This window comes from Botryllus schlosseri, chromosome 3 (genome assembly GCF_051294905.1).
Source record: "Botryllus schlosseri isolate E-star chromosome 3, Bs_hap1, whole genome shotgun sequence".
In the NCBI taxonomy this organism is placed as follows: Eukaryota; Metazoa; Chordata; class Ascidiacea; order Stolidobranchia; family Styelidae; genus Botryllus; species Botryllus schlosseri.
This window is the reverse complement of record NC_137238.1, coordinates 15,815,456-15,842,592: the sequence shown is the minus strand read 5'-3', so window position 1 is coordinate 15,842,592 and position 27,137 is coordinate 15,815,456. Positions and strand designations below refer to the sequence as shown.

At 39.9% G+C, this 27,137-nt stretch overlaps 1 protein-coding gene across 1 annotated transcript; it reads left to right on the top strand.

The window, feature by feature from the left end:
* The first annotated feature begins 739 nt into the window (after window positions 1–739).
* Window positions 740–25,643, top strand: LOC145435877 (coadhesin-like). The gene is made up of 8 exons (XM_080313139.1): window positions 740–923; window positions 7,871–8,072; window positions 8,138–8,250; window positions 19,178–19,351; window positions 20,097–20,282; window positions 21,837–22,007; window positions 23,701–23,831; window positions 25,094–25,643. The coding sequence occupies exons 1-8, from the start codon at window positions 869–871 to the stop codon at window positions 25,172–25,174; spliced, it is 1,113 nt and encodes a 370-aa protein (XP_080169265.1). The 5' UTR covers window positions 740–868; the 3' UTR covers window positions 25,175–25,643.
* Window positions 25,644–27,137: the final 1,494 nt, after the last annotated feature.

The following is a 27,137-nucleotide window of genomic DNA, read 5'->3' as shown; positions in this document are numbered from 1 at the left end:
AAATAAAAACTGAAAAATGCCAAAAATAAGCTATTTTTGGCAGTTTTGGTATATGCCAAAAATAACACGGCCTGCATATATCCCTGCAATAACAAACTAGAGTGAAACTAACTCATTATCCATGTATGAGGAGTAAACGATCTCCATTTTGAAACGTGTGTACTCTCCATGAGGCAAACGTATATTTCGTTGAAGCCAATTTTCATCCGCGAACTACTATGCGTCATATCTCTAAATGGCACATGACTATTCTTTCAATTTGACTTCAGACGCCTACGTATGATTTCGCAACCCGCTTCTGCGTGGCAATGACCTTCATTTGTTGAATTTGAAAATGTTGATAATGGTAGTATTGTTCCAGTTCCGATTGATTGTGGGTTATATGTGGATTTATGCTGTGAAATTATGATTGTTAGGGGATTTTGTAGCAGTAATCGGAGCCTCTGTTGGTCGTTGATGATATGTATCATGTATCATCATCATCACGGAAACGTGTGTCTGAATTACAATGCACCATTGACAGTTAGTATTGGCATTATCACTTGGTCGTGTACTGTCCAGTGTCCAATGTCCAAAGATAAGGTCTCATCATTCAGCGGTTGCCGTTGCACCAGATCATAAATGACGCGCGTGGTCGCTCGGCGCTTAACCGCCAGAAAGGAAAGTGATGTGATCGAATGATAATGTTAATATGATAAGATATTTGTAACTCATGAACACAATCGTGTGATTATGTAAGCATCTAGTATAAACTGTATACAAGCCCGAAGGCATTATTACAGGCTGAAGCTGTCGAAGTACAAATACGATTATCATCGTAGTGCCTGTTTAAGCAGAGGATTAGGTAACTAATGCGTTGATATTCAGCATGGATTTGACTTTGACGATTAGCATTCTCGCAGGGCTTCTAATCTATGTTGAAGGTAAGCCTACGACAGATTTTTAATGAGCGATAAGCTATTGTTGCAGGCACGTTCCACTCGATACCGCCTATATATAATTCATGACATTTGGTTTGATTGTTTGATGTTCATGGTGTTTCAACTGCATTGGCCATGTTACACCAGGCCGATACTCCTAATTTTTTTATCCCGTATTTACCGACTTGTAGTAGTTCCCACTTCTAGGCTTTTTATAAAACACAGCTTACGCGGATCACGTCGCGAGGAGGAGCCTAGATAAACCTACAACACCTATGCAGGAATTCTGGAGTCAAACTCGGTCGGACTCTATATCCCGCAACCAATTGGTGTTGCTGCTGTGGATCATACCACTACTCTATCCCGCCACATTACATTTGGTGATAGCACATCAACAAGCCGAATGTAGTTTCAAAATTTGGTTTTAAAAATTTGGTTGGAAAGTGGGTGCTTGTGTAATTAGGGTAGACTACATAATAGTGTGTGAACGACATCGGATTAATCACGTTTTACCATCACATGCCTAGTGTTCATGTATACGTTTGAAACGCACGTGGAACAGTATTTAGCTTCGTCGATGTGCAAAATATAGGCAATAGGGCTCCGCCTGGCGAGAAAATGGATCTAGACTGTGCATTATAGGCGTAGGGAATAGATCAGCACTGTGCAACATTTATAATAGGCGCGTAGGCTGTAAGGCGGTTTGTAAAAAGGGATTCTAGTACATTTCCAAGGCACACCACAAATAGGTATTGGTGATTAAGACACTTACCAATAACAGACTGTATTGGATTAGCCATACACAGATCGTGAATACCTGAAAGAAGATCATGAATACCACGAACCATTTTCAGGTTATCGAATCAATTTTGTCAAATATTCATATAGAAAGGAACATTAAGAACGTTTTAATGACTTCAGTGCTATTTTCATCCTTTTCTTAATCCACCTAAGCTTCGGTCAAACAAACCAGACTATAAACAAAAATAGAAACGATTCAGAATTGACTTTTCTGCGCGGGCGCGCTAATTTTCACTGCACACTTGGCCCGCAGGCCATTGTGGTTGCATATCAACAATTAGAGCCAATTAGAGCCAATATCAACAATCAACAATTAGAGCCTGACCTATATACACTTTTATGCCGATACCAATAACACCAATAACCAATAAAACTAATAACCAGTACATTCACCCATTAGGCGATTACCCCAATATAAATTATTCCTAAAACATGGCATCAGGCATAACTCGCATTTCCAAATCTTCAGATAATTTTTTATAACAGCATTGCAGCCATTGCTATCATTGGACACGAAATAAATCAGACACGTTGCAATAATTCTAATTTTTCAAGGTATTCAAGTAGGTTTTGCCTGCTTTCACTAATAGCTTAAGTGGCTATGATTTGAGCCAACTGCTACTGTTTAGCTGCTTACAGTTTTCAGACAAAGCTAGGCCTAGAATACTTACGGTTTTAATACTTGGAAACTACTATTGTACGTGTACTTGAGCAGAGGTGGTCAAAGTAGTCACCATCGCTACTCAAGTAGAAGTAGAAGTAACGCCGGAATTTCTACTCAAGTAGAAGTAGGAGTGGTGGTTCACAAGTAAGTAAGTAAGTAGGTATTCTACGCTTATTTTTGCCTACAAAACTGAAAACTGTCAAGTAGAAGTAGAAGTAGTCTAAAATCGTAACTACTTGAGACGTAGTGTGAGTAGGAAAAATCTACTTCAAGTACTTTAAAAAGTAGAAGTACTTCGTTACTGACCACCTCTGTACTTGAGTAAAAATTTACGACCTTACTTCTACTTCTGCTTTGGTTCTTACGATGACTGGACTTTCACTACATCTGCTGGTTCTAAGCCAGGGGCGGCCAACCAGTGGCCCGCGAAGTATTTCTCGAAATTAGTTATAATTCCAAAAAAAATATATTACCCAAGTAATTTATTGTGAACTTGCATGACCAACCAAAGTTTGGTTAGCCTGGCCGCGAAAGATGAGATGTTGACGACTAAAATATCTGTTCTGACGCATTTGCGTAGCCAGGGGTCAGCCAGATTTTTCGTGGATCTTTCTATATGACCCTGACCATAGATTAGAATATTTCGTGGCAGATTTATTTGACTTGATATTATTCTTAGCACTATTATCGTCACTCATATTCTTGCTTTTAGTATTGGTGCCCCCTCCAGAAAATTAAAAATTAAAAACACCCTCAATTTATAGAATTGAGTCGAACTATATTCGCAATTATGAGAGAACTTGCCGATCAGCAAGCGACTACGCGTCTGCACTCACAGAAAGATCGTCGGCAATGAAACATTTGCACAAAATGATAGAAGCATGTCCACCGAGATCATCGATATCGATCTGTCCAAGCTCCGAATAATCCTGGCCTTGCCAAATGTGGCCAGAGGTATACAGATGAGACCCTCAATATTTGCAAGTAACATCGTTGCTGACAGAATTCATTCATTACCTATGAAAAATTTGCGCTCGCACTGCTAGGACATCACTGCACACTGGATTCATGACATAATTGTTAGCGATTTCGATGCATTGTAATACGAATCCGGTTCGCTCCTATCGGAAGACTAAAAAAGGTCATCAACATTCAAGCGACCCGCGCAATGGTTCGTAAATCTCATGTGGCGCGTAGTTAGAAAAGGTTGGCCACGCCTGTTCTAAGCTGTAAAATATATACCAATATTCCCGAACTAGCAGTCACTGTCATATCTCTGCTGTCATACACTGACGTCACGCAAATGTCTTAGAATAGTTTCGTTTTTAATGGCCGATACCGATATTTCTTCTAAAGTATGATATCGACTCGATGTTTTCGTCGAACCGGTAACCAGTCGGGCTCTGATACTAACGAATGCAGTTAATCCTGTTGTCATCTGTAGGTGAAAGCGGCTATGGCCTATCTAGCAAAAGCGTTCAGAGTAATCCATTGTAATTCCCACACATGTATGTATAATACCCGAATATACAAGCATTTAAAAGTGCTTCCGTAATGGAAATTGCAAAAGTCGTATTGTTGTGACGTAATCACAAGTTATTACGGTAGGGCAAGTTTTTGTTGCAGTCAATTCTATGGAAAGTTGCATTTATTTTTCACTAATGTTGCAGTAAAACGTTGCATTTATTTTTCACAAAGTCGCACTAAAAACTTGCATTTAATAGGGCTACCATTCGTCCTCTTTTAAGAGGATTTTTCCTCTTTTTTGACTTTTTTGAAAGTGTCCTCGGAGGACGCCCAAATGTCCTCTTTTTTGAGATTTTATCCTCTTTCTTGAGAATTTCGGTTAAATAGCGGGAAACATCAGACTGACCTTTTGTTTCAGTCAACCGACTGATAATGGGAAAGAAAAACTGTATTTTGGGAGATGAGCGAGGAAGTTTTTTTAGTCAATCGACCACGAAGTGTAAAAAATTTACCATTTTTTGAGGATTTTCATCCGGTATCGCATGTTTGAAAGTTTGAAAGTTTTGAAAAAGTGTCCTCATTTCAGATTTCCAAAATATGGTAACCCCACATTTATGGACAAAGCTCAATGAAATTATTAGGGTATGAAACACTCGAATCAATCCGTATACAAGGCATTGTAGCAAATCTCGGTGTTGGTGACTTCAACAAAATCGACAGCCTGAAAAAATTGACGCAGTGAAAATATAATTTACGGCGGTCTAGCCTGAATGTCCTTAAAATCAGAAAGGATCAAGCGATCTATTGAGATAGAGTGGCAAATATTTCCAGTAAAAAGTTAGATGCATAAAAAAATTGAAAAAACTTTCAAATATTTGCATGAAACATTGAAAGAAGTTGCAAAAAGTTTCATGAAAAATCGAAAAAGTTACAAAAAGTTGCATAACAAAAATGGAGAAAGCTGCAAAAAGTTGCAATATAGGAATCCTACAAACAGCTTAAAACACTATACTACATAACTTCTGAGTATTTAGGAAGCTGCTGGAAGCTGTAAAAAAAGTTATTAGTTATTAGTTATGTGATTAGGAAAGTCTCAAATTCTCAAACCCAGACTTTTGAAAACGGTTCAATTACCTATTTTAATCCAACATGGTGTGTCGTGAATATATTGCTAAATGCCCAGCTTAGCGGTTTCGAAACATGCTGAGCATTTGAAAGTCCGATTTGATTAGTATGAAAGTGTAAACTGTAAACTGTATTCTCCGATTTTACGTATGGACTATTCGTTATACATTTATAAATCACGGAAGCCAGAGCCAATAATATTGAAGGTAGTTTGATTAATATATTCCAAGAAAGCGTGCCTCATATTAAATTAGATTGAAATATTTCGCTTTATAGAGTAATGATACTGTTTGGAACGATAATGACTCCGGTGTCTCGAAGTTTCACCCCTCAACTTTTGGGTTGTAGTTTTGCCGTACAATTTAATATGGCAAATGTCATGTCGGTGATCTTGTCAATACCTACTTCGAGTCTGATCACCTCAACCGCAAGCCGCAATTAGCCTTCGGGTCAAATATGTGGCATGTACAATTTTTATCAATTTATCTAAGGTCAATTAAATACCATTACAGGATTCGAATAATATAGTCAATAGTAAATTCGAAATCATTAAGTCCTACTCTAAAATTTGGGAATGATCTTAATATCAGCATCAATGGGGATATGAACAGTATTTGCTGGTATCATCGTACCCACCCATCAATACTAAACGAGCATGCAACTTGACAATCTCAAAAGTTTTACTTACTTTGTTACAAAAGTTTGCTCGAATATTTAGTGACTATCTGCTGTGAGCTTGATCCGCAATCACACAAATCTAGTGCGAAATACACTATGTGTAGGTATTGATATCGCTGTCTGATGTAAAAAATCTAGCAGGCGTACGTGGTCAATCTTGATTTCATATGCTTATTGTATATTAAAAACCAAATCCGTGCGACTGGGGTGTTGATTACTGCTATATAACTTGTTAATGGGGTAATATCGGTATAGAAACCCGTTATATACTGTACTCAATATCAACGTCGCGTCACTCAGACGCCGAATACATTGTCCGGTCTGGCCTTGACCGAACGCGTACGCTTATATTCTCTTGCAAGTCCTCGTCGAAATTGTTGGTAAAGCGACGAAATATATTGATTTTATGGGATTATTATATCATTTGATTGACTCAGTTTATACATTTGGGGTCTGAGGCGAGATAGCCGGTAGTGGTATAATCCACAGCTACTACACCAATTAGTTGCGGGTTCGAGTCCGACCGAGGTCGATTCCAGAATTCCTACTCAAATGTTGGAGGTTTTTCCAGGCTCCTGCTCGCCTTCTCATTCGTTTACGCAGTACCTTATAGAAGCCTAGAAGTGGGCCGTGCTACAAGTCGACAGCTACGGAATAAAAATCAAGAAAATTGGTCTGTTGTAAATGACCACAGCAGTCAGCAAACACCGTGAATACCTCAAAACAATCAAACATTTGGCGTCGTTTAAAACGTGGCATTATGTGCGAATCGTCGCTAGGTATCGTGTACATTAACATAGGGTTACCATATTTTGTGGAGCAAATTCCGGTCACTCATCAGCGCTCACTATCGGATTTTAAAAGGAGGTGTGACACATCGTCTGTCAATATGACGTCACACTGGAAAAGTTTTGTCTATCGACAAGAGGTGGTCACGATCAGGATCAGGAGCCGCTATAATGTTAGGTCGATGCATTCATGCGGTTGTGCGTTGTAACCATAGGACCGAAGCAACATTTTTCCGAGCCCCCCCCCCCCCACCTGTTCAAATAAACACTGATCTTGAGTCCACCATAAGGTCATCGATGCAACTTCAGGGGTACTACTATATTCATCTGGTTTCTATATGCATCTGATCGTTGAATTTTGTGAATTATATCCGTCTATAAAACTCGTTTTTCCATGTATCAGTATAAAATTTTGATCCTCTCTCTGCCCACACGATCATAGTTAGCGGTAGAGCTGGTGGATGGCGATGATGACTTCGAAAATGCGTGGCATGTAATTATACATCGTAAAGTCATGTCATGTTACAGAGATAAGACTATTTACGAGCCTAAATGCTGGTCTGCCTCAGCATATTACACATGGATGGTTTTCAACCTTTTATGGTCGCAGCTCCATTTGTAATTTGAAAATGTTTCGTGACCCGGCTCAAAATTACTGAATTACTGAAAAACGGCCAGTACCTTTGCCCAGGCTTACTCGCGGTCTATTTTGGATGCTGATTGCGTTCAACATCTTCGCGAACCCCAGAATGAATACAAACGACCCTCGGGTTTAGAGCCACTATCGTTGACTAAATCATCTAAATGGCCTTAATCGACACCAGGAACATACAGTTCTCCTATAATTGCGATTACAATTAGACTTATTTCAGTAAAAGATGGTTATTTTTGATAACTTTTAATTTCATATTTTGTGAGAGCGATGTTTAACATATAAAAATTAACAAATGTGCCAGTAAATAGCGCGCAGCGCGAAGAAAGATTTCAAGTGGCATAAATCTGCTCAAAATTCATATCGTTCATGTTGATTTAGAGATAAAATTTGGTCCTATTTCGAACCTTTTAAATTCCGGACATTTATGCATATTTTAGAATTTCCTTCCAGACGCAGTTTGAACAGTGAAGTTCTGGATATGACCGGGAAATTACGGACGTATGGCAACCCTACATTATTATAGGCTATCACTTGACTGAATTATAGGGTTTCAATTAACAATATGACCTCACGTGACGTCATCACGTTCGCGTTCACACAGAACCTTTCATTCAGGTTTGCGTTCACAAGAACCTGAACATTTCAGAGGTTCACACTATCCCTAATAAATAGCTATATCACGCACGGATCTTTGGCAAAAATGTCCGACTCCCAAAATCCATGACAGCCGAAAATCCATAGACGGAAATTAATCGCATAGCGTTTGTTACAGGATGCACTTCCAACGGTTCCGGTCCCAAGAGAACAATTCCCGGCTGGAACGGTGAGATCGTGACGGATGAGCAGGTCATTTATCAGTTGGAGTTATTTGTCGAGTCATGTGAAGCTGTTCATGATATAGTTGAGGATATCAGACGGCGGTTAAGCGATGTCGTCGTTTGGTATAGAAATATTTACACGACGCCTGCCTGTGGGTTCGTTACAAGTTCTTATTCTGTATGATTCCTGACGATTATCGATGCAAACCATTTTTTTACAGAAGCACGACTTGTTGGATAGCTGGAACAGCTGGACTTCCGGTTGGTCTAACGAAACGAACTGAGCTGGTTTCGTGCATCTTACAGTGGCAATATTTACCAGAATATCGAGACCGTAAGAAAGTTTATATCATTGTAACGCCTATACGATATCTAAACAAGTGTCTGATTTGGCTTTTCACGCGTGATTGTGCCTGGTCGAATTTGGGTGCGCCTTTAATTGTCGAATTTATCCTGACGGTATTTGCCGAGTGTGAGTGACAACGGGTCGGAAGGGATTTTCTCCGATACGCTGGAAAAGGCCGAGGAAACGGGTCAATATCATATCCGAAGTTCCTACCCGTATTTCGGCTTCGAGTATTGATTACACGGAGTTGGAAGCAGTACAAACGCTTAAACCAGGGGTATCAAACATACGTCCCGAGTGCTGCGTCCGGCTCGCCAGACGATTTCATCCGACCCGCGAAGTCATTCTGAGTGCATGTAAATGCTTGTACTATCCAGCACATTTGTTGAACGTTGAAATATTTTTGTATGAAATACTCCCATCCCCCCAGGAAAGGTGGAGCATTATGTTCATATGCCACATTATATCCAATGGATATTGGTGTTGTGGTTTCACTCTAGTTACCATTAGGAACCTGTCGCTAACATTGACGATAGATTTCGAGAAGGTGCACACTGAGTTCGGAGTTTCATGTTATGTTTTAATTGTTCACAGAAGCGAAAACGCCAATGGGGAACCGGTATGTGCAGGTTACATGGAGAATATATTATTCATACAAAATATAATTTAAGTATCGGCGGTCGCACTCCTGTATTACTTCCGAATCAAAATGTCTTTGAACATGACCTTCAGAAAAACTAGAATCGTGATTTCATAAATAAGAAAATTCCAACGTCTGCGATTACAGTTAAATCTCTTGTATTCCTCATAACTTGCAGGGCCACGCTGCATCACGACTAAAAACAAACGAGAATAAAAATGACCCAACTAATCATACCCGTTAGAGCCACTGTTTCAGCGCTCCATAACTGTGTTCACTCAACTGAGCTCAATCTGACAATTACTGTATTTTGCCGATTCCATTGTTCGCGAATAAAAGTGTATAGCTAGAATAGAATCCCTCTGATCCGCGATATAATCTAATATAGTATTATGCATATGCTTGATAATAAAGTAGTCAAGTGAAAAGGTCATGACATGAGCTAAAATATTGGAATCATTTGACTGGTCCGGCCCGCGAGCGATCAAAAGGTTCGAATTAGGCCCGCGAGGCAATTTGAGTTCGACACCCCTGGCTTAAACACCAGAGCAGTGGTTCCTAACCTTTTTTTAAATTGGGAAACCCTTACCCTAATCTGCAAGTCCTCCGCGAATCCCTAACTAACGCTAAACCTAGAGCTTAATCTCTCAGTCACAATAGAAACAATCTTCCGCATTACACTTCTAACTGCACATGTTATAGGCACAAGTGGCGAGATAGCGTAGTGGTATAATCCACAGCAGCAACACCAATGGGTTGTGGGTTCGAGTCCGACCGAGGTCGACTCCAGAATTTCTACATAAGTGTTTGAGTTTTACTTAGCTTTCTCCTCGCCACCTCATCCGCGTAGCTGTGCCTTAAACAGCCTTGAAGTACGCCGTGCTACCATGCGGTCGGCAGCTACGGAATCAAAAATAAGGAATGTAGACCATTAACCATTGTAGTCGACAAACACCACAAACAACAATTGGTGCCAAAATGAACTGCGCATCAGCAGCGTATTGAAAGATCTAATACCAAAAGATGGGTTTCACATAAATCGAACATATTATAAGGAATACTTATAGCAAATCAGAAGCGAAATCGCCAATGCGGAACCGTTATGTGCAGGTTACATGGAGAATATATTATTCATACAAAATATAATTCAAGTATCTGCGGTCGCACTCCTGCATTACTTCCGAATCAAAATGTCTGTGAACATGACCTTCAAGAAAGGCTTTTACCTTTCGGATACCAGTTCAAGAATAGAGGTAACCTGGAAGGTGGTTAACAATGAGTGACGCGCAAGACTCTACCGGGAGGTAGGCTACGCTAGTTAAATTCAATGTATACCAAGGAATCGTTTATTTTTGCTAGTTAATAAATCAGGATTTGTACATACTGTCCAGTCAAAATATAACTATGTGACCAGTGAGAACTAAGGTTCAAAAGCAATTTAGGCCAACGTCATGTCCCCATCAGTTGTTAAAACTCATTCTGGCACATGGCTAATATGTTATAATTCGGTTCACGTCAACTTTTCATGTTGAGTGAGGTCAGTGGCGTAGCAGCCACTCGACGGTTACGGCTCTGCGCCAGGGGCAGCAGGCTCCAAGAGAGCGGTAAAATGAGGCTGCACAGTGCACAGTGTACACACCCGGCTTAAAGCAGCGTATAATTGGTAGTCCTACAGCTGGCGACCCGAGAGATCAAATAACTGGTCTCAATCGAAAGCTAGTGTCGCACTGATTCCGAAAACACAATCTAAAATGTGAGCATGGCAATGGAACAACTCCGAATTAGCCGTCAAGACCGATTATTTAGAACAGGGGTGTCAAACAAACAGCCCGCGGGCCGCATCTGGCCCGCCGGACGATTTCATCCGGCCCGCGAAGCAATTTCGAGTATAGATTGAAAATTTCTTATATTTTACAGCACATTGGTAACAAATGTTCAGATTTATTAAAGGAAATATTTGATTTTTTAAGGAAATACTTCCATGTTCATAGTCCCCATTATAACCACCCGATTACGGCGCTAGGGTTTCACTCTAGTTACCACTAATAGCAAGTCGGTGAAATTGATCCCCAATTTCAAGAAGGCAAAATGTGCACACTGAGATCAGTGTTTTACATCAATATGGACCAAAAATTAGTTATTCAAAGAAGCGAAAACCCCAATTTGGAACCGTGTTGTGACCTGCTACTTAAAAAACCCTACGAACAGTGTATTATCTATGTATATATATGGTTTTAAGTTTTGAGGTATTCAAGTGAAAAGCAATAGCACGAAGTAACATTTTAGCATCAGTTGACTGGCACGGCCCGCGAGCGATTTGAAGGCTTGAATCCGGCCCGCGACGCAATTTGAGTTTGGCACCCCTGATTTAGAACAATCGCAGCGCCGCAACATAATGACCATGATAATGGAAATTGCATCGAGTGAATAATATTTTCAGACTTGGACGGCTATTTCGAGTTGGTTCCGTTGTCCAGAACAGCTTTTAAATTGTATTTCCGGAATCAGGGCGGCAACAATAGTTTTCGATTGAGATCAGTATTGTTGAATTGGAGGTAGCTGCGAAAATTGGCAGATTTAAGAGGCTGGTGCGGAGCAGTGAAACCACGTTTGATCGTAATGCAACAGCGTTCAATGCTTTACAGTGGTTAGTCACACCAACTTAATTCGACACCGTATTTATGCTCGTGTCTGAAACTTTGTCTGACGATTGGTGTTTCAATTGCGAACTGTGAGATGAGCTTCTCAAAGTTCAAACTGATAGTCTTATTTACGATCTACCATGAATCATGAACGGCTATATCTTCTATAGCAAGGGACTACGTTCAAAAAATTTATTTTTAGGATATTGTCGCTGATTTCACTTCGGCAAAAGCCCGAATAGTTCAGTTTGGAGATTGCTATTGATTTTTTATTGGCCTAATACAGGGGGCCAACCTTTGCGGCAAAAGGGCCTCAGTGGATTTGCGAATCGTCGCGCGGACCACTAGGATGTCGAATGCTAATGACCTTTCTTTAGTCGTGTGATAGGAGCGAGACAAAATATACGTAACGAGGAAAACAAGACTTATATTAGAAGAGCTTCTTGGAGGTACAGAACTTCAATATACAATTAAATAGTATATTCATATTGAAATGAACCCGAATATTTTCGGCTGACACTCGTCAGGGGTAATCGTCAGCAACTAGTAGAGAATTGGAAAGAACATTGTATATCAACAATCGTATCACAAAATATCACGTCACCAGCATGAAATTTCGAATGAGAGAGCCATTCAAAATCTTCTCGTGGGCGACGGGTTGGCTGCCCCTGACCTAATACATTCTTTCCCCATTTCTTGTGTTTATTGTTTTAGGCCCTATTAACGCTGAGACGGGGAGGCTTCTTTCTCAAGCAGTATAGAACTTCTGAGACGCGGTATATTATTGGTAGATATTTTTATTGAAAAAGATCACTTGAACATGAAACTATGTCGAAATTTGCTGCGGTGTACTTCGATGGGGACGGCATTTTCAACGAAAGCCATGGGTGGCAGCACATGCTGCTACGCCACTGAGTGAAGAATCACATTTATGATGCACGCCCTCCATATCTCAAAATCAACATCTTATTTTTATTACCGGGTTCATATAAATCATCACAAGAATGTGAATTAGGCAAATGTGAAGTTTTTACAAATCCAAAACTGTCTGTAATTTCCTAGTATCAGCCCGCGGAACAATTGCATCTGAGTTAAATTGAATCTGGCTTGCATCGTTTGTCATAAAATGGCGCAATGTTACTCTCTATATGCGCCATTGTGATACAAGCTAGCGAGGTATACCATTTTAAACATGAAACGTTAATAAATCCTGGTTCACGGTCGTAGCAGAAATTATTATTTGTTGATAAATTTGTCGAACGTGAAGTTCTTTTTGCGCATTGCGGGAAGATTCTCTTGATTGAGGTGGCAGTATATCGGTAATTGTTCACTGTGGCAAGTGTGTACTCTGTGTGTGGACTCTGGGTTGTCCCCATGTCTATTCAATTAACTCAATTTTGGTATCGTTACAAATCGTCTGGAGACCGCAGTCCTAGATGCTTTGATCTTGAGCAAATATACCATGCCGGAAAACTGCAGTCAAGTATAACCAGGGTGGTATGCGCAAGCTATACGAAACAAGAAAATGGTGCTCGAGTCCAAACGTTTGGAAATCACTAACCTATACGCTGTAAACCTTCATGCTCAGTTTAGGACGTATACACTGCTGATTTCCCTGAATGGTAATCTGCAATTTGTATCAAAAATAGGATAGCCTTGGGCTTGTTTGTTTGCTCTGTTTTGATATGTACCTGACGGTTTTCAGCGCTAGACACATAAATCTGTGCCAAGACTTAATATAATGTGGGTTGCTTATAATCAAACGCCATCAGGAATCCGCTATCACTGCCGACGATCAGTGTGTTTATTCGATTATTCGTACCGCCAAATCCAAACATTACAATATCGCGCCGTCATGGAAAGACATAAAGAGTAGGCATGCTGGGCCTGGGGAATAAACGAGTAAACCTTGATGCACGATAGCTACAAAATACCTGGAAGTCAGATTAAAATCAATGATAGAGAGTGCAAAAGTCATGACTTCTGGAAGTTATCGCGAGCACCTATCTTTCTACAGAATATTTACGATGATGCAAAATCCACACTACCGTTTGTGTTCGAAATGTGAGCCTCTGCACCTAATTAGGTTATTCTTCAAGCCTATTTTCAAGGGAAATTTGGCATAATATACACTCCATCATTGTGAATACATGGGTGGGATATAAATGTGTTCGGACCCTACGATACATAAGTATCGCGTATCGCAAGTGTCGTAGGCCCCGATGTATATAGTTACCAGTTTCCGTCATTGCATAGGTGCAGATCGGGTTATCGGCAGTTTCAGGTAGCCTACAATGCTTTGCTTTGCTTCGCTTTGCATGTACCAATGTACACTAGGGCTGTTCAAAAATAAATTTTTTTCCGGGATTCCTGCCATTCACTGATTAAATTGTCAGGTTACCCTAAAAAAAACGATGCACACCAAATTTGGTTCCATTCCAACAAGTATAAGACTGTGCAGATCCAATTAAAAATTTCAATTTATTAGGTAAAATTTGAAAGAAAAAAATATTTTTTGTCAACCCCATGAAATTGTTGAGCGGTCTTCAAAGACGATGCAAAACAAATTTGAGTCAATTCCAACTAGTAGAAACGGAGTTATTTGAATTTTTCGTTGATAATTCTCACGAGCCATAGGTTTCCGACCACTGATAAAGAGCATAGACAAATTTCACAATCAGATTAGAATTCCGCGAAACAATAACTTCATATTGTTAATTTATTCGCTAAAAGCTTTTCGACTAACTCTCATCAGTAGCGAACGTTAGTGATGGGGTGAATCAAATTCGAAATGTAAGAACTATTTTGTCTGTATGACGTAATAATAACAAAAACAAACAACTAGTAGACGGGCTGGATACGGTAGTAACGGGACAAAACAAACGTTAACGAGTACATATTCGGTTATAAATAACCGAAAACACAACACATAACATTAATGAAATATTCCAAGAGTGTAGAGGCGTTCCTTCTGGCGACAGAGAATCGGCTTTCGTAGCTTTATGATCGTAGATTCCAGGACTTTTAAATGAAACAGAGAACGGCCACGAGCAAGTATAGAAAATTGACTGTCATTGTAATGATCAGCACATTCTGGATGGGATAAGAGATGCTGTCCAATAGCCGAATTACAAGCAGTAACTTGATCATAATCACGCAGTGTGTCAACAGACTGCGATGAAGGAGTTGGAGAAACATTATTTATTCTAATTTGCCGTGGGACATGCTGGCGAATTCTTTGCTGCAAGCGCTGAGACGTGCGACCTACATACCGACTGTCACATCGGCACGTGTATTCATATATTATGTTGCTTTGATTTGTCGCAGGTAGCACATCCTTTTGCGTTGCAGGCATCAGAGATTTCGTCATGAAGATTATCTGAGGTTCTACTTGTGAAAAACAATGGCTCACTGACGATTTAATTTGTTTTTCAAACCTGTTGGACACTTTCCCAATCCAAGGAAGATGCAAATAAACAGGACATTTTCTAGGTCCAAACGGTTTAACTTTTCTGAAATCTTTGAGTTTACGATCTATGGTCATTTTAATGATATGATCAGGATAACCATTTGACTGAAAGATTGACCGAATGTTCTCCAATTCAGAATCAAGTTTGACTTTACTACAAATCATCAGAGCCCTGTGTACCAGAGTTCTTATCAAATTTACTTTACGTTTTACTGGACAGAAAGAATCCCACGAAATGTATTGCCCACTGAATGTAGGCTTACGGTAAACTGATGTAACAAAATTAGCACCCGTCTTTTCCACTACAACATCAAGGAATGCTACGATCATAAAGCTACGAAAGCCGATTCTCTGTCGCCAGAAGGAACGCCTCTACACTCTTGGAATATTTCATTAATGTTATGTGTTGTGTTTTCGGTTATTTATAACCGAATATGTACTCGTTAACGTTTGTTTTGTACCGTTACTACCGTATCTAGCCCGTCTACTAGTTATTTGTTTTTGTTATTATTACGTCATACAGACAAAATAGTTCTTACATTTCGAATTTGATTCACCCCATCACTAACGTTCGCTACTGATGAGAGTTAGTCGAAAAGCTTTTAGCGAATAAATTAACAATATGAAGTTATTGTTTCGCGTTATTCTGAAGTTCTGTACCACAAATCACTTGTTCAGATTAGAATTCGATTACAAATACAAATACAGCAAATAATATCAGAATCATTACTCTCATTTTATTTTGACTATGAGCTGCGCACAATACCTGACAACGCTATTCAGCGACCAAGAGATAGATATTGGGGCTAGCGAGACACAGACTGTCGTAGGTGGTCAAAGTAGTCAAGAAAGCTACTCAAGTAGAAGTAGAAGTAGCGAAGAAAAAATCTACTCAAGTACGAGTAGAAGTGCTTCTTTCATAAGCAACCTAAAACTACTTGAAGTAGAAGTAGAATTGACTGACTTTAAATCTACTCAAGTAAGTAAGTAGATTTGAAAACGATCGTAATTCGTTCGCATGGATTATCAAGAGTGCAAATGGAGCTATGCGGAAGGTATAGAGAGCTTGATTCATATTGATGCATACCAGGAGCTGTTAATTTTTGACAGACTCAAGCAGTCGTCCATATTATGGGATGTAAATGACACTATTATGACATGGAATGCGATACTAATTCTTTGTTCACTCGAACACCCGTTTTAGAGAATATCATGGTATGGCGCCATTCCCTATATTATAAAGATCGTAAAAATGCCATAGCGTATAGCTTTATTTTCGGAAAATATAAGGCATTACTACAACTCTTGCTTTTATACTTCAACAAGTATGTTTCCAGACCAAAGAACTGAAACTATGATTAGAACTCAACGTATAATACTCGTAATTGTACGAAAAATACAAATACTACTCCTCAAAAGCGGAAAATATATTTCATGTCCAGAACGTTTCAACGGTGGTCTGCTAAAGCAGGTCTAACGTTAAAAAAAAGTCAAAGTCTACTTTTCCAGATTATTGAATAGTATATTCATATTGAAATGAACCCGAATATTTTCGGCTGACACTCGTCAGGGGTAATCGTCAGCAACTAGTAGAGAATTGAAAAGAACAGCGTAGGACACGTTGTTTCGACGCGGCACTCCGATGTAAATTAGTGCCGATTTTACCAGGCGTCGAACCCTGTCTGCTAAGCTGAATCTGCTCTTGGACTCGCTAACCTTGCGTATCAGTCTTGTATTTCAACAGAATTCAGCAATCCAAATCGAATATTAAACAATGTGATCTTCGGAATTGCTTTAAGAATACCAACATGCTAATACAAGAGAGTGAGTTTGCAATAGTGCTCGCTCGTCCGTTGCTCGATGGAATGGAGGAGACGAGACAACGGTAGCGAGGGCAATTTATACTAGCGAAAAAAATACAATTTAAAACAGTAATCAAACAATCAAATCACTAAAATCGTACAAATACAATTAGTAGAAACATGGAATACAAATAAGGACAGTTGAAAGACTAACTGATTCCTCTAAAAACGACCTCAAATAATGGATAGAAAAGAACATGCGCAATCGCAAACACACGTCGTGGACTGCTAGGTATGATGGGTTATCGCTAGATTGCGAAACGATAGTTTCGAACGTTATGGGGGTCCATACGTACTGTGATGAAATATTTGATATAGGCGACAATGTGGTGTGAACGGAACCACGCAGTCCGGTATCTAAATTATATTCAGGGATACTTTCGTTGAAACATATTTGACACACCATATCTAGTGTGCGCGAAGCGCAACAAAAATTCTGGGTATTACATGACTTTTACGAAAATTAAATGTTGCTACTACGTAAAAACAGCCCAGAAATTCCTTAGTCTATCTTTCTTATTGGGGGATTAGACTACTTCTACTTGACAAACTGAAAATAGCGAAAAGTAAGTAAGTCGTTGACAAAATGTTACGAAGTAGAAGTAGAAGTAGCGAAAAAAAATGATCTACTTGAGTAAGTACCAGAAGTAAAGGAAAACTACTTCAGTACTTCGAAAAAATAGAAGTACTTCGTTACTGACCGCCTCTGGACACAGTACCAGTGTTGGGATCAAGTCACTACCTTCGAGTCACAAGTCATCTAGAGTCATTGCACATTTTGACTCGAGTCAAGTCACGTCAATCGATTTTCAAAAGGTGACTCGAGTCAAGTCAAGTCAATCGATTTTTGGAGCTGACTCGAGTCAAGTCAAGTCAAGTAACGATTCAAGTCACAATTCAAGTCATGTTGTCTTTTCTAGGTTTGAGGCATGAATATGTCATTGCCTTTTGTTAGCTGTTTGAAATACAAATTCAGTGGTCATTTATTTTGAATCGAGGAACAATCATAGAGTTTAGTATACATGCGAAAAGGCGCTGTATCGCTCACACATACGTAGAACTGATAAACTATCATAGTAACGGTTTGTATAGCTTAAGTCTATAATCATCAGCAAAATTACAAAATAGAAAACGAAACCTTCTGAAATAGAAACGAATTGACATGATGCAATACACTACACACCCACATATCCATGAGATACAATTCAAGCCGCCTGCGCCAATGGATGACTAGTAGTATAATATAATCGAATTCTATTTAAATCAAACAAGTGGTTTGCTTAAGGTGAGAACATAGCACAATGACCAGTATGTAGAACAGAGATAGATATCTTGTTATTAGAATAATTTACTACTAGTTGACAACGTAAGCTTTAAGCACCGATCACTTCGTTTGCTGTCAATTTATTTTTAGGAGAACAATGGAGGCTCAGTAAAACGCACGATCATTGAATGAATGATTGGTTGTTCTCACATGCTACATCAGCGTTTCGCGAGCAATCCGAACGTATGCAACAGTGATTTTTTTCGACACCGATCACTTGATGACTTGAAATTGACTATTATGATAAAGCTTAATCTTGCGGGGGGCTGAGTCAGTGGTTCTCAAACTGTTTCAAACACGCCCCCTTTATAGGGAAAAATTTCGCGCCCCATTATCGTCATGTCACAGAATGCAACCAAAATGCTTGCAATCCCAACCGGTAGTTTAATGGCATGGAAGGTTATGACTGTAGATGAGGGAATTCTCAAATATGAAATTCCGACTATACACAGAGCAATAATTTAAATTGGAGGAAAAACGCGAAAACAAATTTCAGTTGACCGCAGCTTCGCTCCCCTCTTCAGATGCGTCCACGCCCCAGTTTTATAACCACTATTACCCTAAGTCGTTCAATAAGCGTCTCGGTCTTGGTAGTATCTGGGTGATTGCACGTCAAGGCAATACGATGACCATGTGGGCTGATTCTCCCTCGATAGAATTCTGTTGCCATCGCCAAAGCCGGTTCGGTGCGGAATAGTGATGTTGAGCACTGGATAATAGCTTATTTTGAAGAAGAAAAAAACAGCAGTATTACGGTATTTCGAAACTGAAATCAATTTCAGCAATTCGAAATGCTTTACTTAGCTTTCTTACGAAATCTTAAACAGACCACGGATCGCATAAGGCCCGCGGGCAGCGTGTTGATGACCCTTGCTTGCGTCTCTCACGTAACACGCTGCAGCAAGCTTTCCATCAATTTGGCAATCTTGGCAAAATGCAATTGAATATGTTCTAATTATATTGTATTTGCACTTACAGTAAAAGTCGCGCAATGGGGACAGTGGTCTGAATGTTCCGTCACGTGTGGCGAGGGAACCAGAACAAGAATCTGCCTCCCCATGTTTAATGGTGGACCGGTTCATACTGTCAAATGTGGACTGCGTCAATCATCTATGCCATGTTCTAAAGGAATATGCCCGTTGAAACCTCTATGTAAGCACTCATATATTTCAATATTATACGTATCAATGTATGGACTGGAAATGTGTCTGTTACAACGATTAAATCTTCATTTAAATTGTCCCTTATTCAATCCGGCTGTGTCGTAAATTTAGCATCTTGATTGGAGCAGATGGGTACAGCTATTTGAGAACATCATAGTTATACTGCACGCATTCGGGTTGAGTTGTCAATGATGCTTTTTATGAATTCTTAGAGTTCTTTTAGAGACTATTCAAATTGGCTTCAACACCCTTATCATCGTATAAATGATTTAGAGTATTCTCCTACGTGTTTAGTTATATTGGTGATACCCGAATTCTCAATTCTACATATACTCGACTGGGAATCAAATACCGCAGGAACCTCTCCCGCCCAAATTTTATTGATTGATCTGAAGTCCACATCCGCCGAGAACTCTCAAGTGTTGCTCCAATAACTCAGCTGCATTGTTGTCGGGGTATTGCCAATTATCATCACAGCGATCACGTATGCATTGGAACGTAATCCAACTAAACGATGTATATTTTGCATAAAGCTTGAAATAATATTATGTTGGTAGCGTCTCTTCCCCCGATGGGTACCGTGCAGTGCGCATTACATACATTGGAACGAACCTCACATGCGAACAGATATTGTCAGGCTTCATTATTTGTAGCCTTTATTTAAAATAAAGACTGAATATGGTTGCTACTGGAGTTTATACCTTGCCCTCGTAACTGCAAATGATGAATTTCAGTTTCAGCAATTGGTTATTGGGGTCCCTGGAAGGAAACTGGCGTTTGTAGCAAAACCTGCGGCACTGGGTCACAGAAATGGCGGCGATTATGCATGGTCGATGGGCAGGAAGTGAGCTCGTCTCAATGCGAAGGAGTCACAGGTTTTGATGCCTTCGAAACAACCTGTAACACGCACGAATGTCCGTGTAAGTATAATCCCAGTGGCACACAGTCCCCGTGTACATGTGGATTGATACTGCTGTCATTATAGAGATTTATTCCCGCAGATCGTCGTGAATGTTGGGTTGGCAATGGCACTCTGGTTTTTAAGTTTACAGCCTACGTGCTAATAAAATACTCAATTAAACGCTTGAGAGATGGATGAGTTTTCTAACAAGAATATACCCACTAGGCGTAAACCCTACAGCTGGGACTCTATAGCAGGCTAAGGAGGAGTGTATCCAACCTGCGGTTTGTATACCTCCGGGGCAGACTTGTACAAACTATTCATTTAGTTAGTTGACGATCTATAACTAACGTTTTTTTGAGAAGTTCTAGCTATAGTTGCAGATTTTGAAAATTGAGTAGTTCTAGTTCTAGTGGCGTATATTGAAAAGTTAATTTGTCAAGTTCCGGCTCTAGTTGCAGATTTTGAAAATTCAGTAATTCTAGTTTCACACTTGAAAAACATTAGTTACCGAACAACTAGAAAGCACGTGTTGTTGTTTTGCGTGAATCGAGATGCCGGTGTTCTGTTGAATAATGTTTGTGCACTGTGCACTTGTGCAGCCATTGCTAGCTCAGAGCCATCACCACTACTGATAGTGCCGTCACTTGGACACTTGGAAACCCATACGCCAGAGGTGGGCAATTTTTTTTCTGAGAATGAAAAGCAGGAAATACGTTGGCGGTCAAAAGTTTTCACTATATTTCGCGGAGTAATAATTTTTAAAGATCGCTAGTTCTAGTTCTAGTTCTACTGGCGGGGTTTGAAAAGTAAGTAGTTCTAGTTGTAGTTCCTGTTGCGGATTTTCAAAAGTCAGTAGTTCTAGTTCTAGTAGCAGATTTTGAAAAGTTTTAAAAATTGAGTAGTTCTAGTTCTAGTTGCGCTTTTTGAAAATCCAGTAGGGCCTAGGTCAGGAGCGGGCAACTTTTCTGGTCCGCGGATGCCGGATATGGCAATATGAAGTACTTTGCGGGGTCGGATTACAGAATATATACAATAATCACGTGTTTATCAATCGTATTTAATGTAAACATTCACTTTAAAGTATAGAGACCAAAAACAGTAGGAATTTATCACCAGTAGCTGTTGAAGTCAATCGGACATCTGTGGTCGGTCAAAGTTGTCACCAAGTTCTTTGAACTCTGGCGGCATGTCGTATGTACAAACCCTTAGTATAGAATGCACGTGAAAAACAGTTATATTGGAACGCAGCCTTGTCTCGTTAATTTTCATGATCGAAAATGTATGAAGACCCGAAGAGAGCAAGTAGTTTCATGTTCATCTTTCTCGGGTTGGCAAACTTTGATTGATTCTGTGACGCATAAAATTTGTCAATACTTTCAAACTTGAATTTCACATTAAGGGTTGAAACTCTCAGCAGGCCGTATCCCACTCGAGGGCCGTATGTTGCCCGTCTCTGCTAGATGGTACTAGTCTGCTCCGGGGTTTAGGCTATATTCGAGGAAGACTTCTGTACCAAAACGATCCCCATCAGTGCAATAGGCTATTATCATTGGCGGGAATTTTGTTTCAGCCTCGGGCAGCTTTTGGAGCCCATGGAGAGATGAAAGTGATTGCGGTCCGGAGTGTGGCTTATCCCGAGTTAAGCGACAGCGTAGATCCTGCCTCACCCCGATTGGACTGTCAATTGGGAATTGCCCGGGTGAATCAGTTCGAGCGATAGGTTGTCCTGCAATTCCCTGTCGTAAGTTGATTGATTTACAGCATTCTTAACAGATAGTTCATATTCGGTCGCATTGCCGGAACAAATTCTTCCACATATAACCGTTTCGTTCTAACCATTTGTTTGGGAAGAAAATTTTCCAGTTGAAGAATTCTGGCCAATAATATTCCACTTTATGTTACCTTGCAAAATAATATACGCAATTAAATAAAGCATAATTGCACATTTCATCTCGTACCCCTACTTTGGTGATTCGTACGCCCAAGGGCTCTATGGACCCTTGTTTAAGAACCGCTGGTCTAAATGCTGAACTGAAATTTTCGGCCTTGAGGTTCTTTTTTCTCAATATATCCTCCAACACAAAATCCGACATTGTCCAGCTACCCCGATTACATATGTGGATTTAAACGCTAAGACGATTCATTCACTAAATTGTGATTATTCTCAGTTCAAGTTTGGAATTTTATTCAATCCACGCCTTTCCATCAACTAGTTTCAATTTAAACCGAATCTATACTAATCATGAGTCTCAAGGTTCCGAGTCACAAGTCGATCTCACTTTTATTGTTTTGACTCGAGTCAAGTCGAGTCGAGTCATTTTGAATTCACCCCAAGTCAAGTCCGAGTCCAAGTTAGCTAGTACAGGGTCGAGTCCGAGTCATGGTATTTTCACTCGAGTCCGAATCATTATAGTCACTGTTCGGTTTCAGTTCAATCCGGGTCAACCCACTTTTTCAACTATGCTCGAGTGATATAAGATTACTCGCAGTAATGATACAGTAAGTTCCCTCAGCCTTAACAGCTCCTGGCCTTTTTTTTCAAGTACCTGGACTGATAGACGATATACCAATAATGTGGTAACTTCAGTATTATTCGAAGTTACAATGAAATGTCCGTCTTGCCGTCCTAGTCTCAAGTCATATGACTTGGTTCGAGTCATGCACAATGACTCGAGTACAAGTCGAGTCAATACAAAAATGGACTCGAGTCGAGTCATTTTACGCATTTGAACAAATGACTCGAGTCAAGTCGACTCACCAAAAAAAAGTCGAGTCCAACTCGAGTCAAGTCATGACTAGAGTCATTACAACCCTGTGAGCAATGTTCCCTGTAAGCTGCGCGCCTGCGCGCTCGCACTGCTGACAAAGTCGCCGCGCACAGAAAAATGTGTGGCGCGTACAAAAAAAAAAGAAATTATGACTTTCATTTATTTTACTCGTTACGCACTGTTGACCAAGGGACCGCACAGTGAGTTGGCGTGTGCGCGCAGACTAGGGCAAAATTAGAGGGAACATTGCCTGTGCGTACACTCCTGCACAATCCATTATAAAATCTGTCTACGGCTGTGCAATATGTGTGACTTCCATACAGCGTCGTCTTCCGACTGTAATTTTCAATGATTTCCTAGACACGACATCACGAATATTACATGTTGTAGTTTTTATTGCGGCAATATATTATTAGGCCCATGTGATCGAAGCACACGTATACCCAAAGCTCCATTTTGATACAGTTTCTTATAGTTGTCCAGCAAATATCACATACGGAATATCAATCCTCGTTTATACACCTATATGTGCGAGTTCTACTTGCTTGTGGAGTGACATTTCTTACGTCACCATGGCAGCATTCACAATATGAAATCATTGACGTGATTCATCTATTTCGCTGTCTCTTATGATTATCTGCTGGAATCGTTTGATGTTCACTTCAGCTCAGCAACAATACTGGAGCGGATGGACGCTGGCAGATAATGCTTGCCAATACAACGGTGCAACGCGTGCTTGCACTAGAAAACGGACCAGATATTGCTATCTGATGAACAACATCGGTTCCTTTTCTCTGGTATGTGATATAAATGATAGTCTTCTATATCTTTTTAAAATAAACTTTGCTTCGGTATTGTATAACGTTCAAAATAATATTCGCAATAGAATCGTGGCGACGATTAGCAGTCCCACTATTATTGATTCGAAGCTTGAAAAAGTCGAAGTTCATTTAATGCAGTGCTTCTTAGCCTTGTAGCCAGCACTACTCTGGCGGCGATTCCAATCGTCAAGTGAGCGAAAACACTCAGGTGGGGCAATAGAGGTTTGTTTTGTTTGTTTTATTCACGACATTGGCTCTTATCGCTCATAAGGTTATTTGCGCCCAACACGGTAATTGCATTAACACAATGTCTCTTGCGGTCTTGCTTCCTTTTTCTGGTATTTAGCTACCATCTTTTAAGAGTTCGGCTCTCTCTTCCTCTGGGCTTTTCAAGGCGCTGTATTTACAGTGGGATCGGCGATGAGGAGCCCAGATAAACCTCCGACACATAGAAACATATGTGAGACTCGAACCAGTAACCATTGGCATCGTGACTGCAGTGTTTAACCAACTGCGCCACTCGCTTCCCCAAGGGCAATAGAGGTGATGAAAAAAATTGCCCTGGTATCATAGGTGGTTCAATAGCTCTCATGGGGTTATATAATTATATAGTAAAACAATTGACCTGTACATTCCTGAATTCTTGTTGCAAATTGATTTTGGACGGACTTCATCAAATCTCCAAATTTTTCGAAGTATACCGATTATGTATGCAATATATTTCCACAAATGCAGTGGTGGCTATTACAATGATAAACTCAATATCAATGTATATGATATCTACAAAATCAAATCTTCGGTGGCTATATTTCCTTTCGTACCATAAAAATGGGGTTCTGCCCCTGATCATTTTCGTGATGATTATCTTAATTAATTTGATAACATCATTGCACACGAGAGCAGCGGGGCTTATCGCCTAATCAGGCTTTGAAATTTTTCGACTGTTATGTGGTTTTACTAACTGCTCTTCTTTAAAATAGAATGCCACACGTGAGCGATATCGGTATTATTCTCCGAAATCATACGTAATCTTTTTCTGATATAATTAGACTACGACACCGAGCTGCAATTATTATAAATACTGTTCTTCTTACGTAGGCCACTACCACCTGCAAAAGCGAAAGTAAACCTTTCAGGAGACATAGGTGTGAATGGTTACTGGCTGAATCCCAACATACGCATAAGCAAGGCATCTCGTAGATATGCTAATTGATATCCATTGATGCTGTTTTGTTCAGGTAACACCGCAGACCTCTTGCGACGCGCCTTTGGAGAAACAGGAAGATTGCACTCCGTCCCAATGCCTAAACTCGGGATGAAATATGTACATGACTTCTCATCCCGATAACGATGATTGATTTTCAGTATTATGGATGTTACAGTACGATATATGTACTGATTGCACTTATGAGAAATGTAAATCTGTATTTTTATACTATGTCGTCGGCCCAAGCGAAGTGCTGTGAGTGCAGGGAAGGATCGGGATTATAAGGAATACCAATGTTTCGTTCCATATTTCCAATAAGTTCATCTCGTGCCACCTAATTTTGAACATGAAGAGAACAGTCTGTGAGAACTGCATGAATACTCTAAGCATTGCTCGTAATTTTCACTGGAATGTTTATGATCTTCACTGTTGTGTTAACCATCAGGCTTTACGTCACCAACTACAAAGTATGCTGAAAGGAATAATCCGTGATTAATCTGTACGGCAATTATTTCTATAAATAAATCGAAATCGTCAAGAATTTCATTCACAAAATAAAAATAGACATGGATACTTCAGGATTATAATTTCACGTGAGTCTATATCCGAAGCATTCTATCAGCCGCCAATGCGATAGTGACTTGCGCAAAGTTGACAGTCGGGAAAGGCAATATCTATTTGAATCGAACTCGAATATCCATGTTCGAATCGAAACGAATCGGTATATTTAGTTATATTCAGTAACTGACATTCTAAGTAGCGAACGAAGTGTGTAATTCGCACAAAAATCGAATTTCGTCTCACGCGTACCACCGCTTTGTAGTGGTATAAGGAGATGTTGAATATTATTATTATTATTATCAATTCAAGGCATTTCAGTGACGCATATAGCCTTTTTAGGCCTTCTGCATCACGACATGGATATTGTACAGTTCAGTGTCATAGTCTTTTTTGTATCTTTCAGTATCATTGACATTTGCATCTTCCTTCAAGCGCTTCGCAATCGTTCACTCTTCATTTCACTCTACAATGCATTCAACTTCGGGTCTCGGATGTCGACTTTATTCGGCGTGGCTTACTGTGTTTCTGGGCTTTTTCAGGACACTATTTCTACAGCGGGATCAGCGATGAGTAGCCCAGATTAACCTCTACACATAGAAACTAGCCCGAACAAGGGTTCGAACCAACCACCATTGGTTGAAGATAAGTCATATCATATCACAAAGGAATCTGGAAACTATTAGGATACACGATATGATCTGGATAATCAATATCTTTCAATTTTCCTACTAAATCGAGGCAGCGTTATGGATTTCCGATTGGAAAGCGGTATTTGGTTTTATTGCGTTGATTGATAGTGCTTCGAAACACTTCCGGCTACATGACTGTCTATTACGAATGCGGCAAGTGGTCGTACAGTCACAGCTATTAGCTGGCGTTTTGAAAGGTGAGTCGATACAGTAGCATAATGAATTTTTTGACTTGGCTTGGATTGTTCACACCCAACTATATAGAGCAGGGGTCGCAAACTCAAAACGGGTCACGGGCCACCTTTCAAAATTCGTAGAGGCCGCGGGCCGCATGACTTCAGTGTCGAAATAAAATAGGAAACGCATAGTTTAACAGCCACGTTTTGATAAATCTACGTCAGAACAACGCTGTTCTCTCTAACATGGGCGACGGGAATAGCTACCACAAAAGAAATAATATATTATCGAAGAAATACAAATAGCCTACAACAAAAAAAATCATGATCATCACTTTTCTTCTATTTTGAACTATAAGCTACGCACGACACCTGGCAACACTCTTCAGCAACTAAAACAGATGTGGCCTACCTTTGTGCTATTCACGTCCGCATTTCGATGTTGGCTACGCCCGCATTCTAGTGCATAGTCGTAATGAAATAACTGGAAGCCAAATACTAGCAATGGTGTGAACGTGTTGTTCACGTTCACGTTCACAAACGAACCTTGATAGGTTCTCCACTGTGAACCTTCTTCATATATTACAATTTTCATTTTATTGTAACATTTTTGGTTGAAATTTATTGCATTTCAACTGCGGGCCACTCT